We start from the raw sequence: 15,000 nt of genomic DNA on the forward strand, positions 1-15,000 counted from the left end.
TTTGTTTTTTGAAGTTTCTTGAAATATTTTGAAATTTGGTTTTTAAATATGAGTGATATTATATTAACTCTCAAAATACTTATAAATGATAAAGTTTAACTAATAAAGTTTAGCTAAAAGATGAAAACATTCGAGATTTTGATAAATAATAATCATAACTTTTTGAAATTTCTTGAAATATTTTAAGATTTAATTTTTTTATCTGAGTGATATTTATTATATAAATTCTCAAAATTCTTATATATGATAAAGTAACGTTTAACTAAAAGATGGATAATGAAATATTTTGATAAATATTATCATATTTATTAAATTATAAATATCGTTGAATTAAGTTCATAACTTTGTCATAATCTATTTCTCGTTTGTATTTAAGAACTGGTTTGTGGGGGTCCTCTTAACATTCTTAAAGTATAGCTTTTGTTCTTAAGAATATTATAATTTCCATTGGGGGAGGGGGTTTAATACCCCCTTTCCAAAAATCATTAAATATATAAGGATAATTTGCCTTCGTAGTAAATAGCTTGATGAAAAATTATCTTTCAAATTCCCTATTAAAACTATTTTGAAATTATAAGTTCCATGAGAGAGAGAGAGAGAGAGAGAGAAGAGAGAGAGAGAGAGAGAGAGAAGCATCAGAAACTTAGCATACAAACGCACGTACAAACACACTCACACAAAAACTACAGGCAATGAAGCTAGTGGAGGAAGAATGCCAAGTTACCTGAACGTAAAGGGAATGGCAAGGATTTTCAGGGAGAGGAGGAGGAGGAGAGAGGTAGGGAGAGGAGGAGGGAGAAGGGGAGGAGAAGAAGGAGCATCTTCTCTTTCTTTCTCCTCCTCTTCTTCTTTCCCACCAGATGAAGAAGATCCCGAAATCGTGAGGAGGAAGACAGTAAGGGGGTCTCGGTCTGAGGTCGACCTTGGCGCATCTCCCCATTCATGCAACAGTCAAACTTTCACTGGATCATGAACTCTCTTACCTCAGGGGGCACCCCCCTCCCCTTCCCTAAACCTGGGGACCTTACCTGCTAGGAGGGTACACCTGGAGACCCTAACCTAACCCCCCCCTCTCTCTCTCTCTCTCTCTCTCTCTCTCTCTCTCCTAAGTATTCTTTTATTATTTTGCTTTTTTTTTTCATTATGTTCTGTTCTATTCTCTGTCTGTATCTTCTACATTCTCTCTCTCGTCTCTCTCTCTTCTCTCTCTCTCTCTCTCTGTCATATATTCTTTCTTTCATTTCTTCATACTGTTCTATTCTCTGTCTGTCTGTATCTTCTATGTTATCTCCCTCTCTCTCTCTCTCTCTCTCGTCTCTCTCTCGTCTCTAAGTATTCTTTCTTTCATTTACATTTTTTTCTTCATACTGTTCTATTCTCTGTCTGTCTGTATCTTCTATGTTATCTCTCTCTCTCTCTCTCTCTCTCTCTCTCTCTCTCTCTCTCTCTCTCAAAATATTCTTTCTTTCATTTACATTTTTTTCTTCATACTGTTCTATTCTTTGTCTGTCTGTCTGTATCTTCTATGTTATCTCTCTCTCTCTCTCTCTCTCTCTCTCTCGTCTCTCTCAAGTATTTCTTTCATTTACATTTTTACTTCATACTGTTCTGTTCTAGTTCTCTCTCTCCTCGCCTCTCTCTCTCTCTCTCTCTCTCTCTCTCTCTCTCCTAAGTATTCTTGTATTATTTTGCTTTTTTTCTTCATCATGTTCTGTTATATTCTCTGTCTGTATCTTCTACATTCTCTCTCTCTCTCTCTCCTCTCGTCTCTCTCTCTCTCTCTCTTTAGTAAGTATTCCTTTTTCATTTTCATTTTCTCTTCATTATGTTCTTTTCTATTCTCTGTCTGTATCGTCTAAATTTCTCTCTCTCCTCTCTCTCTCTCTCTCTCGTCTCTCCCTCTTTATTAAGTATTCCTTTTTTCTTCATTCTTTCGTCATACTTCAACCACATTCCTTTGTATTTTTTTTCTTTATATATTTTCTTTTTTCCTATTCACCGTCCGTTATCTTATCCAGTTTTTACTCTGTCTTTTATACCTTTTTCTTCATTCTTTATAAAACGTTACCTTATTTTTCCTGTTATTTCATTAAATTATTATTATATATTGCATCTTTACTCATATTCTTTTAATGTCTTTCCTTGATTCAAAGCAGCTTTTTTGTTTAGGCAGCTCTCTCTCTCTCTCTCTCGTCTCGTCTCATCTCTCTCGTCTCTGTCAGTATTCTTTTATTATTTTGCTATTTTCTTTATTATGTTCTGTTCTATTCTCTCTCTCTCTCGTCTCTCTCTCTCTCTCGCTAAGTATTATTTTAATATTTTGCTTTCTTTCTTCATAATGTTCTGTTCTATTCTCTCTCTCTCTCTCTCTCTCGTCCTCTCTCTCTCTCTCCTCTCTCTCAAACAATTGAACTAAGGATGGGGTGTTTTGGGAGCCTATATATCTACTTTCTGAGTTATCAGTAGCCATTGCCTGGCACTCCCTGGTCCTAGCATGGGGTGGAGAGAAGGAAGATTGGGCATTATCCTTTCACTTGCTTCTGCCATTCATGAGTTACCTTTAAACCAGAGAGAGAGAGAGAGAGAGCTGAGGAGAGAGAGAGAGGAGGAGAGAGAGAGAGCTTTTTCTCTATCTTTAATTGTGCCATTTATAAGTAATTCTTTTATATCTAGTCATGTGAACTTCCCTATAAATACACTCATATGTATGACGATGTATATACCTGTATATAGGTATGAGTATATGTATATATGTATATATATGCATAATATGTATGCATTAATATGTACTGTATGTATATATATGCAATCACACACACACACATACACATATATAGGAGGTGATGAATGGAGAAGTATTGAATTAAAAATCTCAAGATAGGGACGACTGGCGAAATCTAACCGAGGACCTTTGTGTCAGTAGGCGAAGGAGTAGATGATATATATGTATATATATGCACAGTATGTATGCATTAATATGTACTATATGTATATATGCAAACACACACACACACACACAGGAGATGATGAATGGAGAAGTATTGAATAAAATCTCAAGATAGGGACGACTGGCGAAATCTAACCGAGGCCCTTTGCCTCAATAGGCGAAGGAGTAGATGATATATATGTATATATATGCACGGTATGTATGCATTAATATGTACTGTATGTATATATGCAAACCACACACACACAGGAGGTGATGAATGGAGAAGTAATTGAATTAAAATCTCAAGATGGGGACGACTGGCGAAATCTAACCGAGGACCTTTGCGTCGATAGGCGTGAGAAGAGACGATTTACTGTATATATATAATATATATATATGTGTGTGTGTGTGTGTATGTATGTGTGTGTGTGTGTGTGTAAGCCTTGCTTCGTGACAGCCAGCCAGCAGTGGATACCACATACCAACTGTTCTTTTGTTGAAGGACGGGTAGCTTATCTTGAGATTTCTTTTACCATCCCAAGTCTCTCCTGAATCACAATTTTACCTTCATTATTACTATTATTATTATTATTATTATTATTATTATTATTATTATTATTATTATTATTATTCCAGTGACTTCACTACACTGCTAGTTGATTAATATAGATACAAAATGTTAGTTTAGGTCAATAATCGGATAGTGACTACCTGTAGATAGTATGTACCGTTCGGCATATAACCTCTCTTTTTCAATTTGGTCATAATTGAATATGTGACCGTCCAAGGATAAACAGAAGCTGTTGGCATATACACCTCAAGGGCTTATAACCTCGTCTTTGTCATAGGAGGACACTCCAAAATCAAACCATTGGTTCTCTTGTCTTGGGTAGTGCCATAGCCTCTGTACCATGGTCTCCCACTGTCTTGGGTTAGAGTTCTCTTGCTTGAGGGTACACTCGGGCAAACTGTTCTGTCTTATTTCTCTTCCTCTTGTTTTGTTAAAGTTTTAAAAGTTTATATAAGAAATATTTATTTTAATGTTACTCTTCTTAAAATTTTATTTTTCCTTGTTTCCTTTCCTCACTGGGCTATTTTCCCTGTTCGAGCCCTTATAGCATCTTGTTTTTCCAACTAGGGTTGTAGCTTAGCAAGTAATAATAATAATAATAATAATAATAATCAATAATAATATAATAACTGAATAAGTGACCTCCAAGGATAACCAGAAGATGCTGGCATATACACCTCATCTATAGGAATTTAAAAGCAAATAAAATTGAAAATATAATGTACATTGAATGTGATATCGACTGATTGGCAATAGTGTGTATAAACTGCATGAACTAGAGAAATAGGCCTACCTTGATATTAGATCATTTTAAACCATGGAAATTACACATAACGTACACTGTAAAACCTTTTGTTTATGATAAATCCAGGTCATAGTAATTAATTTACTCTCTGATATTTGTATTTATTCCGTTATTCACTTTAGTATGATTACAATATTAGTTCATTTTTTTTTATTGTCCTGGTTTAGACTTATAGGCCTATATCTTCATGTTTATGATAATTCTGCTTGAGCAGTAAGTATATATACTTTTATATCAACATCATCATCTACTGTATAATTATAGAAAAGATAACACTAAATAAATTAGAAAATATTCCTTGGTTTATGTGGATAAATTATCTGTTAACATTTAGAAAATGGTAAGAACATTTATTTAACATTGCCTTATTACGATTATTTCTTAAATGGCGAACCATTTTTACTGAAATGTATTTTTTTGTAGATTTGGGTTTATGTATTTATTATTTTTACACTGTTTTGTTACTTTTATATTAAATGATTTCACTATTAACTTTGTTGTATCACAACAGTAGAAGCTTAATCAATTTACAATAGGAACCCATGAAATCAAATCCATAGAAAACTTAACTGAAAACGTTTTCTATGGTTAGTTATAGGGTAACTACGGTATAAGATAAAATGCATTGGCATCGCTCGCAATTGTAGTTTAATTGATAAACAATGTATACCTATCAAGCTTTTATCAGTAACAGAGTGGCATTTCACTGGAAAATCATTCGAAGCCATGTTAAAAAGTAGGAGAACGCACCCAGATGAGGTATACTTTACACATACATACATACATACATGCATACATACATACATACATACATAACTATAAAGTACGAACAATATTAAAGTCTTATGATTCTTTTATTGTAATAAATGTGGGGTGGTTTGGGGGTTCACGAAGGGGGCTTTACTCCCCTGGAGTTGTGACGTAAGATAATAATTTTATTCAAGCCATTGGAATAAATTTATTAACATTACCCTTCATGGGTTTCTCGGACCATTAATTAAGCCATAGACTTTTATGGAAACTTTATGTTCTTGTTAAGAGAGCGAGAAATATATCAGAGAGTTTATTTTGTATGCACACACACACACACACACACACATATATATATATATATATATATGTATCTATCTATCTATCTATCTATATATATATATATATATATATGTATATATATACAGTGTATATGTATATATATATATATATATATATTACGACCCTTTCTGACTGGGGATACCTTAACATGGTGAAAGGGTTTATGTATGGCCATGATCAACAAAGCTATACTAGTCAGGGCCACACATACTAAGTTGGTTTGCTGTTTGCAATCAGAGAAAAGTCTCCCACCATCACTAATCATCAATGGCCAGCGTGATGATGAAATGGCCAGGCCCCAGACATGAATATGGACATGTCTGAGTCCTTTGTCCTGCAGTGGGCTAGAAACGGCTGCATTTGTTTTTTAAATATATATGTTTTGTTTGTGTGTGTATATATATATATAAATTTATATATATACATATATATATATATATATATGTAATATATATACACATATATATATGTATATATATGTATATTTATATATATATATATATATATATAGTATATATGTAAATTTATATATATATATATTTATACATACTCATATATATATATATACACATATATATATGTATATATATATGTATATTTATATATATATATGCATGTATACTATATATATATACATATATATATACATATATATATACTATATATATATATATGTACTGAACAACTGACATCCAAAATATCCAATATAAAGAAAAGATTTATCCATAGGTAAGAAATACACAACTTATCATAATCATTTTATTATATCCATAGGTAAGAAATACACAACTTATCATAATCATTTTATTATATAGGTAAGATGTTGAAACATTTTTCATAACATAATTATGTTACAAACATCTTTACCATTCAGTTAAACCATATCACATAATCAGAACATTTTTATATTTTATAGTTTTTATCAATTTCAAGATTCAAGATATGTTTTTATCTTGAATATCTTTCATGTGTCGTTTTTGAAGTCTTTGATACCTATAGTCTTCCATTTTACAAGAGGCGTGAAGACTGAATCGCGTTTCTAAGGATCAGGGTAGTGTAGTTATATTTGATCCATACGTTTATTTTCTTACTGCGTTCAACTGCAGTTGAGTGTCCATACTATATATATAATATATATATATATATATATATATATATATATATATATATATATATATATATATATATATATAATATATATATATATATATATATATATTTATATATACACACACACACACATATATATATATATATATATATATATATATATATATATATTTATATACACACACACACACACACATATATATATATATATATATATATACATATATATATATATATATATATAGTGGCTGAGTTGCTAAGTCAATTGAGCCTCAGTTTCTTGGGTCCGGGTTCGATTCCCCGGCCGACCAGAAGCTATTATTTTTGAGTTGATTCCCCCTCGGGTCTCTGATCCCAAGGTAGAGAGAATCCAGATATTAGGTATATATATATATATATATATATATATATATATATATATATAATATATATATATATATATATATATATATATATATATATATATATCTTTTCAATATGTAATATTACACTGTTTTTCTAGTCAATGATATTTATATCACCATTATTTTAAATGAGAATCATAATCACCTTTTTTTCTATATAGATTAACTCAAAATAGATATGGTGCTTTGATCACTTTGCATTCTGTCTGCCACTCTTCAGCAATGCCTCCTTTTGAGTCCAAATTTGAGTGGGATGAAAGTCTATGATAGATTTCCATATATTAGATCCTTTTCTATAACTTTTTATGTCATGGAATATTTCTTATAGCAATTTTTGAACCTTAAACCATTTCTTCCATCATATTTGGCACCTTCAAAATTTTCTTCTATTGCTTTTCGAACCTTAAAACATTTCCTCTATCACTTTAGGCAGCTTAAATAATTTCTTCCATCACTTTGGTATCTTAAAATCTTTGTTCCATCACTTTTGACAGCTTAAAATATTTATTCCACCACTTTGGCACCTTCAAAACTTTATTCCATCACTTTTGGTACCTTAAAGTATTTGTTCCACCACGTTTGGCATCTTTAGACACGTCTTCCAACACTTTTGGCACCTTAAAACATTTCTTCCACCACCTTTGGCATCTTTAAACATATCTTCCAACACTTTTGGCACCTTAAAACATTTCTTCCAGCACTTTTGGCACCTTAAAACATTTCTTCCAACACTTTTGGCACCTTAAAACATTTCTTCCAGCACTTTTGGCACCTTAAAACATATCTTCCAACACTTTTGGCACCTTAAAACATTTCTTCCACCACGTTTGGCATCTTTAAACATATCATCCAACACTTTTGGCACCTTAAAGCACTTCTTCCAGCACTTTTGGCACCTTAAAACATTTCTTCCAACACTTTTGGCACCTTAAAACATTTCTTCCAGCACTTTTGGCACCTTAAAACATTTCTTCCAACACTTTTGGCACCTTAAAACATTTCTTCAGCAAGTTTTGATGTCCATACTTTTCATATCTTAAAACAATTATTTTTATATCCTCTGGTATCCTGGACAATTGTTATAGTACTGTTGATGTCTTGAAATCTGTTTTTACCATTTTTTTTAAGACTAAGAAGTTAGTTTTTACATCACTTTTAAAGTATTGGGATTATTTTTATATCCCTTGAAATATTGGGAGATTCTTACAACACTTGACATGTGGGGAGATTTCATACATCTGTTTTGAAGCAATGGGAGATTTCTTACACATTTGAAGTCTTAGGAGACATCTTACAACACTTGAAATCTTTGGAGACATCTTACAATAGTTTTGAAGTCTTGGGAGACATCTTACAACACTTGAAATCTTTGGAGACATCTTACAATAGTTTTGAAGTCTTTGGAGACATCTTACAACAATTTTGAAGTCTTTGGAGACATCTTACAATACTTTTGAAGTCTTTGGAGACATTACAACAATTTTGCAGTAATGGGATACTTCTTATGTCACTTTTGAAGTCTCGGGAGACCTCTTACACCACTTTCTAAGTAATGGGAGACTTCTTACACCACTTTTGAAGTCTTGGGAAACAACTTACAACACTTTTGAAGTAATGGGAGACTTCTTACATCACTTTTGAGATCTGGGAGGATTTTTTATACCACTTTTGAAGTCTTGGAAGAGTTCCTACACCACTTTCTAAGTAATGGGAGACTTCTTACACCATTTTTGACGTCTTGGGAAACAACTTACAACTCTTTTTAAGTAATAGGAGACTTCTTACATCACTTATGAGCCCTTGGAAGATTTCTTATACCACTTTTGACGTTCCTCATTGTCGCTCACAACATTTTAGTGTTGCTCTGTTCCTCGTCTTCTTCTTCTGGGACTTTGTGTTGGATGACAGGCGACAGGAAGGTGGGGGAATCTGGTTCAGTGTCCTCTTCTGTCAAAACATAAATGGACAGTGAGCTGTGGGTCTCTCTCTCTCTCTCTCTCTCTCTCTCTCTCTCTCTCTCTCTCTCTCTCTCTCTCTCTCTCTCTCATTTGGTAGTCATCCTTCCTAGATTGACTTACATGGCTAAGATAAATTGACAGAGATACCAGCTTGACCTTTGGTTGAAATTTTTGTAATGTTTCTCTTATAAAAGTATTAATTTCTACTCTGTGATAATACCATTAAGAGTGATTTTCATTTTTATTATATTATTCTTTTTGTTGGTATTGTTGTTTTTAAAAACAAAAAACAAACGAAAAGACAATAATGTTCAAAACAGGGTAATAAAGAATAGAATCAGCCTATCAGAGGATAAGTAATAGAATATAAATCATTAAGAAGGCAAATATATCAAATTGAAATACCTCGTATGAACTAAAATAAACAACAACATTAAATTAGAAAAGATTAAAAAAGTTACATTTGATTACTGCCATAGCCTCTGTACCATGGCCTTCCACTGTCTTTGGTTAGAGTTCTCTTGCTTGAGGGTACACTCGTGCACACTATTCTATCTAATTTCTCTTCCTCTTGTTAAATTACTTTCCTCACTAGGCTATTTTCCCTGTCGGGGCCCCTGGGCTTATAACATCCTGCTTTTCCACTTGGGGACACTATTCTATCTAATTTCTCTTCCTCGTGTTAAATTACTTTCCTCACTGGGCTATTTTCCCTGTCGGGCCCCTGTTCTTATAACATCCTGCTTTTCCAACTAGAGTTGTAGCTTAACAAGTAATAATAATAATGATACTCACCGGCCTCCCTCTCATTCCTGTAAGTCATAGTCCTCCCATAACTGGTGACGACCCCAACAGACGCCCCATAATCCGTTATCTCAGACTTGGGTCCCTTTTTCGTACATATAAAGAGGGCCATGATCATCACGACGAACAGTGCCATGCCAGCCAGGACCCAGGCAGCAACTTCGGCTGCTCCGGCTCCCTCCTCGTCTTTGTCTTCGTCTTGTGATTTCTCCTCTGTGGTGTTTTGGATTACCCATCCTTTCAGATCTGGAAGAAAAAAAAAGGTTAATTTGTAAGTTTGTGTGTGATCGAGGTGTGGAATGATCTTCCTAATCAAGCGGTTGAATCTGGAACTTCCGAAGTTCAAACTTGCAGCGGATGTTTTTATGTTGAACAGGCTGATATAAGTCTTCATAGTTTATGCATGATAGATCTATTTTATCGCTTGATCTATGTGTCATGCCTACCTTTTCATTTCTTGATATAGGTGTCCTGCCTACTTATTCATCGTTCGAAATATATGTCATGCCTACCTATTCATCACCTGATATATGTCTCTCTACTTATTCATTGCTCGGTGTATGCGTCACGTCTACCTTTTTCATTGCTCGATGAATGCGTCAAGCCTACCTTTTATTCGCTCGATATATACTTTATGTCATGCCTACCTATTCAACACTCGATGTATATGTCACGCCTAACTTTTCATCGCTCGATGGGTGTCATGCGTACCATTTCAGCGCTTACTGAACGTGTCACCTAACGTTTCCTCGCTGAATATGTGTCATGCTTACTTATTCATCGCTCATTGTAGGTGTCACATCTACTGTTTTATCACTCAATGTATGTTATGCTTACTTATTCATCGCTCGATGTATATGTCACACCTAAGCATAAGTACTTGTACTGACAGGTAAATGTCTGTAGGACAGACATTAAAAGCTAAAGCGTCTATCCGTTACCTGTGGCATGTTCCGGATGACAGTCCAAAGACCATAGCACAGAACTGGAACTGAGAATGGTAAAGGTCGAGTTCTCTTCGCTGATCATCACTTTGCTCTTCTCTATCCCATTGGCTCGGACGATGATGTGATCCTGTGGACAGAGAATTACGGTGTTTGCGACAACTTCATGCAATTGATGTGCACTGTTAGGTATTACTGTTATTATATGATGTATAAACCATCTTGCAGTGCAGTAATACAAAAAAGTCCCATGTTTTCTTTATCTTTTTTATAACAATTATAGAAGAGCAAAACTAGAAACAGATAACTTTTAACAAAAACACTCTGCTAGTCATTTTAGTTTATTCATCAATCATCCTCCATTTTAAAAGCAAAAACTATATGAAAAAAAGTAGTTTATATATTCATTGTAATGTTTCGTGTAGGGTCATCTACACATGAATATTTTGAGTCAAAGATACGAATGTGGTACGGTCAATGTAGTGGACTCACAACACTACTAACATTGCCAAAAGAATGTCTGGTGAATTTCACAATGAGGTTTCTATCTATATATAGATATTGAAGAGTATAGAAAGATACAGCTTGCAAGAGAGCCTGTTTGAATAACTGTATCGATAAAGATATCTGAACAGACTCTAAAAAGCTCTGTTTGTATTCGTTACAGCATTGTGCACACTAATACGAGCTGGAACTCACCTGGGCGTCATGTGCAATGACTAGTTTGTGCCACAGAGAAGATTCAAAGTCTGTTATGTCGTGAGTGACCGTGCTGTTCTTGCCCTGGTAATCGGTAAACCCAATGGAGATGCTGGCTGAGGTCGCCCCTTCCTCGTGGCTGAGATATATGTTCGCGTATCTCGCTAGTTGCATCTGGAGTCCAATCAAAGGCGAGGTGTGGTCGTGCATGAGACATCCTGCAAATGGATATTGGTTTAAATTTGTATATTGTTGTTCTGGAAGGTGGAGTGTTCTTTAAGTTTTGGAGCAGTTTGTAAACCGTTAGGTTTCTCCGAGGAAAATTAGGCAGCCTCTATTGAGGCACGGAGCTGACAAGTAGCTCGCATCTCTGTGTAAAACCCAGAACACAAATGGATATTGGTTTAAATTTGTATATTGTTGTTCTGCAAGGTGGAGTGTACTTTAAGTTTTGGAGCAGTTTGTAAACTGTTAGGTTTCTCCGAGGCAAATTAGGCATTCTCTATTCAGGCGCGGAGCTGACAAGTAGCTCGCACCTCTACGTAAAACCCAGAACACAAATGGATATTGGTTTAAATTTGTATATTGTTGTTCTGCAAGGTGGAGTGTTCTTCAAGTTTTGGAGCAGTTTGTAAACCGTTAGGTTTCTCCGAGGAAAATTAGGCAGCCTCTGTTGAGGCACGGAGCTGACAAGTAGCTCGCATCTCTGTGTAAAACCCAGAACACAAATGGATATTGGTTTAAATTTGTATATTGTTGTTCTGCAAGGTGGAGTGTTCTTCAAGTTTTGGAGAAGTTTGTAAACCGTTAGGTTTCTCCGAGGAAAATTAGGCAGCCTTTATTGAGGCACGGAGCTGACAAGTAGCTCGCATCTCTGCGTAAAACCCAGAACACATTTGTGTGTTAAGTTATCGCCAAGTTAAGAGTATTTCATAAGAATAATATTGTCTGACTTAATATTTAAGAGCATATAAGTAACGTTTGAATGAGTGACAGAACTAAATTAAGTACCTGCAGGGCAATTCGCAGTGACATAAAGAGAGCGCTGTGACGTGGTGACTTCAGCTGTAGCGTTTGAACCGAGAAGGGTGCTGGCGGTGATGTAGTTCATCCTATTGTTGATGCTGTAAACACGAGAAGAGGCAGTTAGCTTTGGTTTCGCCTATGAGGATTAGGCTCGAAAGAGATATTGGACTGGCAGGGTCCTAATAAGTAAGACAGTGTTGGCAGGTTTGATATTCTGCCGATTAACATCTTTTACCAGTGTATTTGGCTACAAATACAATTCAATAACTATTATAATGATAAGGATACCGTACTCGTAGATAATGATGTTTTGGTCCTGCAGCATTATTGCCAGAGACAGCCAACTATGAGGGTAGCAGCTCGGACTGAAGGTTAGATTGTTGGGTTTGGCGTGGTCCAAGAACAGAACGCCGTCTGGATTGATGTGTATTTTTTCCTTTCGGGTGACCTTTCTGAAAGATAGAGGATGCCGGTCATTTGTTTTAAGGGTTTTTAAATTCAAAGGTTAAGATGTTATTCAGAGGATAAGGGAAATGTAGAAACAGATTTCAAAATTTTCTAGATAAAAGTTATTACAACTACTTTCTTAGCATGTTCACCCAGAAGGTCCTGATATGGAGTGTATCTGTCCAGGTATATTTGATAGGTCCAGAGTCTGACACCTGTACATGTCTGAAGGTCCAGCTTATGGAGTGTATCTGTCCAGGTATATTTGACAGGTCCAGAGTCTGACACCTGTACATGTCTGAAGGTCCAGCTTATGGAGTGTATCTGTCCAGGTATATTTGACAGGTCCAGATTCTGTCACCTGTACAAGTGTATCTTAATGGTTGACCAGAAGTAGTATATCTGTACAGGCATAGCTGACAGGTCTAGCGGAAGAGGTATATCTGTATAGGTATATCTGGTAGCTCAACCAGAAGCAATATCACTGTACAGGTATACATGGAAGGTCCAGCTGAAGAGGTATAGAGTCTACCAGTATAGGTCCCTCTAGGTACATTTTATAGATTTTGCTCGTGCACCACCAAACTCACACAAGGCCGATTTCCTTCCGAGCGGGCTCAGTTTAGGGCTCGCATCTACACCCATAGCCGAGTAACCTCCACTCGCTTTGGAATTGTAGAATTCTCCACACTCTTCTGGATCCCCAGATTAATCCTATTGACCAGCGCGTGTCTGTACAAACAGAAATGAACATCAACCACTTCGGCTGTCGAACTTACCCTGTCTTCTCTTGAAGAATGATATGTATATTCCTTGGCATGTCCCCTATGTCTTCATTATAGAAGGACAGCGTCAACGGACTGCTGAAGGTGATGGTAGGCGATTTGTACTGTGGCGTCTGGGTCCTCAGTTGGTATATGCGACAGTCTGCAAAAGACAAGTCTATCTTTATCACTCTTTAGGTTGATGTTTCAACAGACCATATATTATGAAATAATGGCCTAGATTGTTATTTATGACCATTCGTTCAAACATTTTCCTTAGACAGTTGCATAATCAATTGAGCAACTTTATTAACCTTTATCTATCTTCTACTCTCTCAATTGACTGATTTCTTCATCGTATTGTATGTGGTGTTTTAAATTCATACCTAAATAGTTTTGTTTTAAATTCGTTTTTTGTTCAGAGTTAGAATAATTCTAATGTACAGTAATCCAGCTTTTAAAAAAAAAGTCTGAACCCCTAGCAAGTTTTATTGCAGTCAAAATATAGGATGGTAATATTATAATGATATTTTATTTCTGTAGTGTGAACTTATAATTTTGTAGGGGTTTAGTAAACATACAAGCATACCATTAGAACCTATTTATAGTATAGGATATTATAATTATTATTATTAAGCACCCCTAAGCTACCATCCACTTATAAATCATTAAATTGTAGAGAAAAAAGCCTTTCAAAAAGATTTTTTCACTCATTTTACATAAGACAACATACGATTCTAAAGCGAACAAGACATCTCGCTCGTCAAAAGTGACTCGCGACGAAAATGCTTACGTAAAATATCTTCTGTCTGTCGGTCTTACCTTGGGCGAACTGCTGATACGACGTCGCCAGTCCAGCCATTGCAAGGACTGCCAGAGCTAATAGGAAGGGCGGTGTCGCTGTATCCATGATAGCGGAGATCTTCCGCGCACTCCCTGCTGACTCGGTGACCAGAAGGCCTCTTCTGAAGGTCAGCCTACCTCGTCAGCATTTGTCATCGCTGTGGTTTCCCCCCACAGTTTGTTTTCTATGAATTTGGAAGGTTTTTCTTGTGTTTATTAGTCGCTTCTTGAGATAATCTTCCAGTTTCTTCTACTTGTGAAGATCTTCATTGCTGGCTAAAGAGTCTGTGACTATACACATCACTTGAAAAATAACTTTTATTTGGAATGTTTTTCCTATTTTCTTAGTGGTTTTTCCTATTTTCTTAGTTGTTTTTCTTGTTTTCTTAGTTGCTTCTTGAGACAATTGTCCAATTTCCTCTATTTATTAAGATCTTCATTGCTGGCTAAAGAGTCTATGACTATACACACACCACTTCAGGAATAACTTTAATTTGGAAGGTTTTTCCTATTCTCGTTGTTGTTTTTCCTATTTTCTTAGTTGCTTCTTGAGACAATTATCCAGTTTCTTCTACTTATCAAGATCTTCATTGCTGGTTGAAGA

The 15,000-nt window shown here is 35.2% G+C and overlaps 1 protein-coding gene across 2 annotated transcripts; it reads right to left on the reverse strand.

Moving 5' to 3' along the window:
• Positions 1–6,978: 6,978 nt before the first annotated feature.
• LOC137625348 (uncharacterized) lies at positions 6,979–14,745 on the reverse strand. Of its 2 annotated transcripts, none has more exons than XM_068356195.1 (8): positions 14,376–14,745; positions 13,569–13,731; positions 12,636–12,794; positions 12,328–12,440; positions 11,317–11,534; positions 10,615–10,747; positions 9,665–9,919; positions 6,979–8,858 (listed from the first exon to the last, which is right to left on the reverse strand). In XM_068356195.1, exons 1-8 carry the CDS (start codon positions 14,461–14,463, stop codon positions 8,755–8,757), a joined length of 1,233 nt encoding a protein of 410 aa, XP_068212296.1. In that variant the 5' UTR covers positions 14,464–14,745; the 3' UTR covers positions 6,979–8,754. The 2 variants fall into 2 exon arrangements, with proteins under 2 accessions (XP_068212296.1, XP_068212297.1); XM_068356196.1 differs by having other exon boundaries at positions 8,411–8,858; positions 13,569–13,716; positions 14,376–14,736.
• Positions 14,746–15,000: the final 255 nt, after the last annotated feature.

Source organism: Palaemon carinicauda, chromosome 32, assembly GCF_036898095.1.
Source record: "Palaemon carinicauda isolate YSFRI2023 chromosome 32, ASM3689809v2, whole genome shotgun sequence".
Classification (NCBI taxonomy): domain Eukaryota; kingdom Metazoa; phylum Arthropoda; class Malacostraca; order Decapoda; family Palaemonidae; genus Palaemon; species Palaemon carinicauda.

What these genes read in the sequence shown, in the direction of transcription:
- LOC137625348 (XM_068356195.1), bottom strand. Translation starts at nt 14,463, where the DNA reads ATGGATACAGCGACACCGCCCTTCCTATTAGCTCTGGCAGTCCTTGCA. An exon ending in CAAAACATCATTATCTACGA is followed by an intron (nt 12,441 to 12,635) that starts GTACGGTATCCT and finishes TCGTGTTTACAG; the next exon opens with CATCAACAATAGGATGAACT. An exon ending in TCATCCGGAACATGCCACAG is followed by an intron (nt 9,920 to 10,614) that starts GTAACGGATAGA and finishes TTTTTCTTCCAG; the next exon opens with ATCTGAAAGGATGGGTAATC.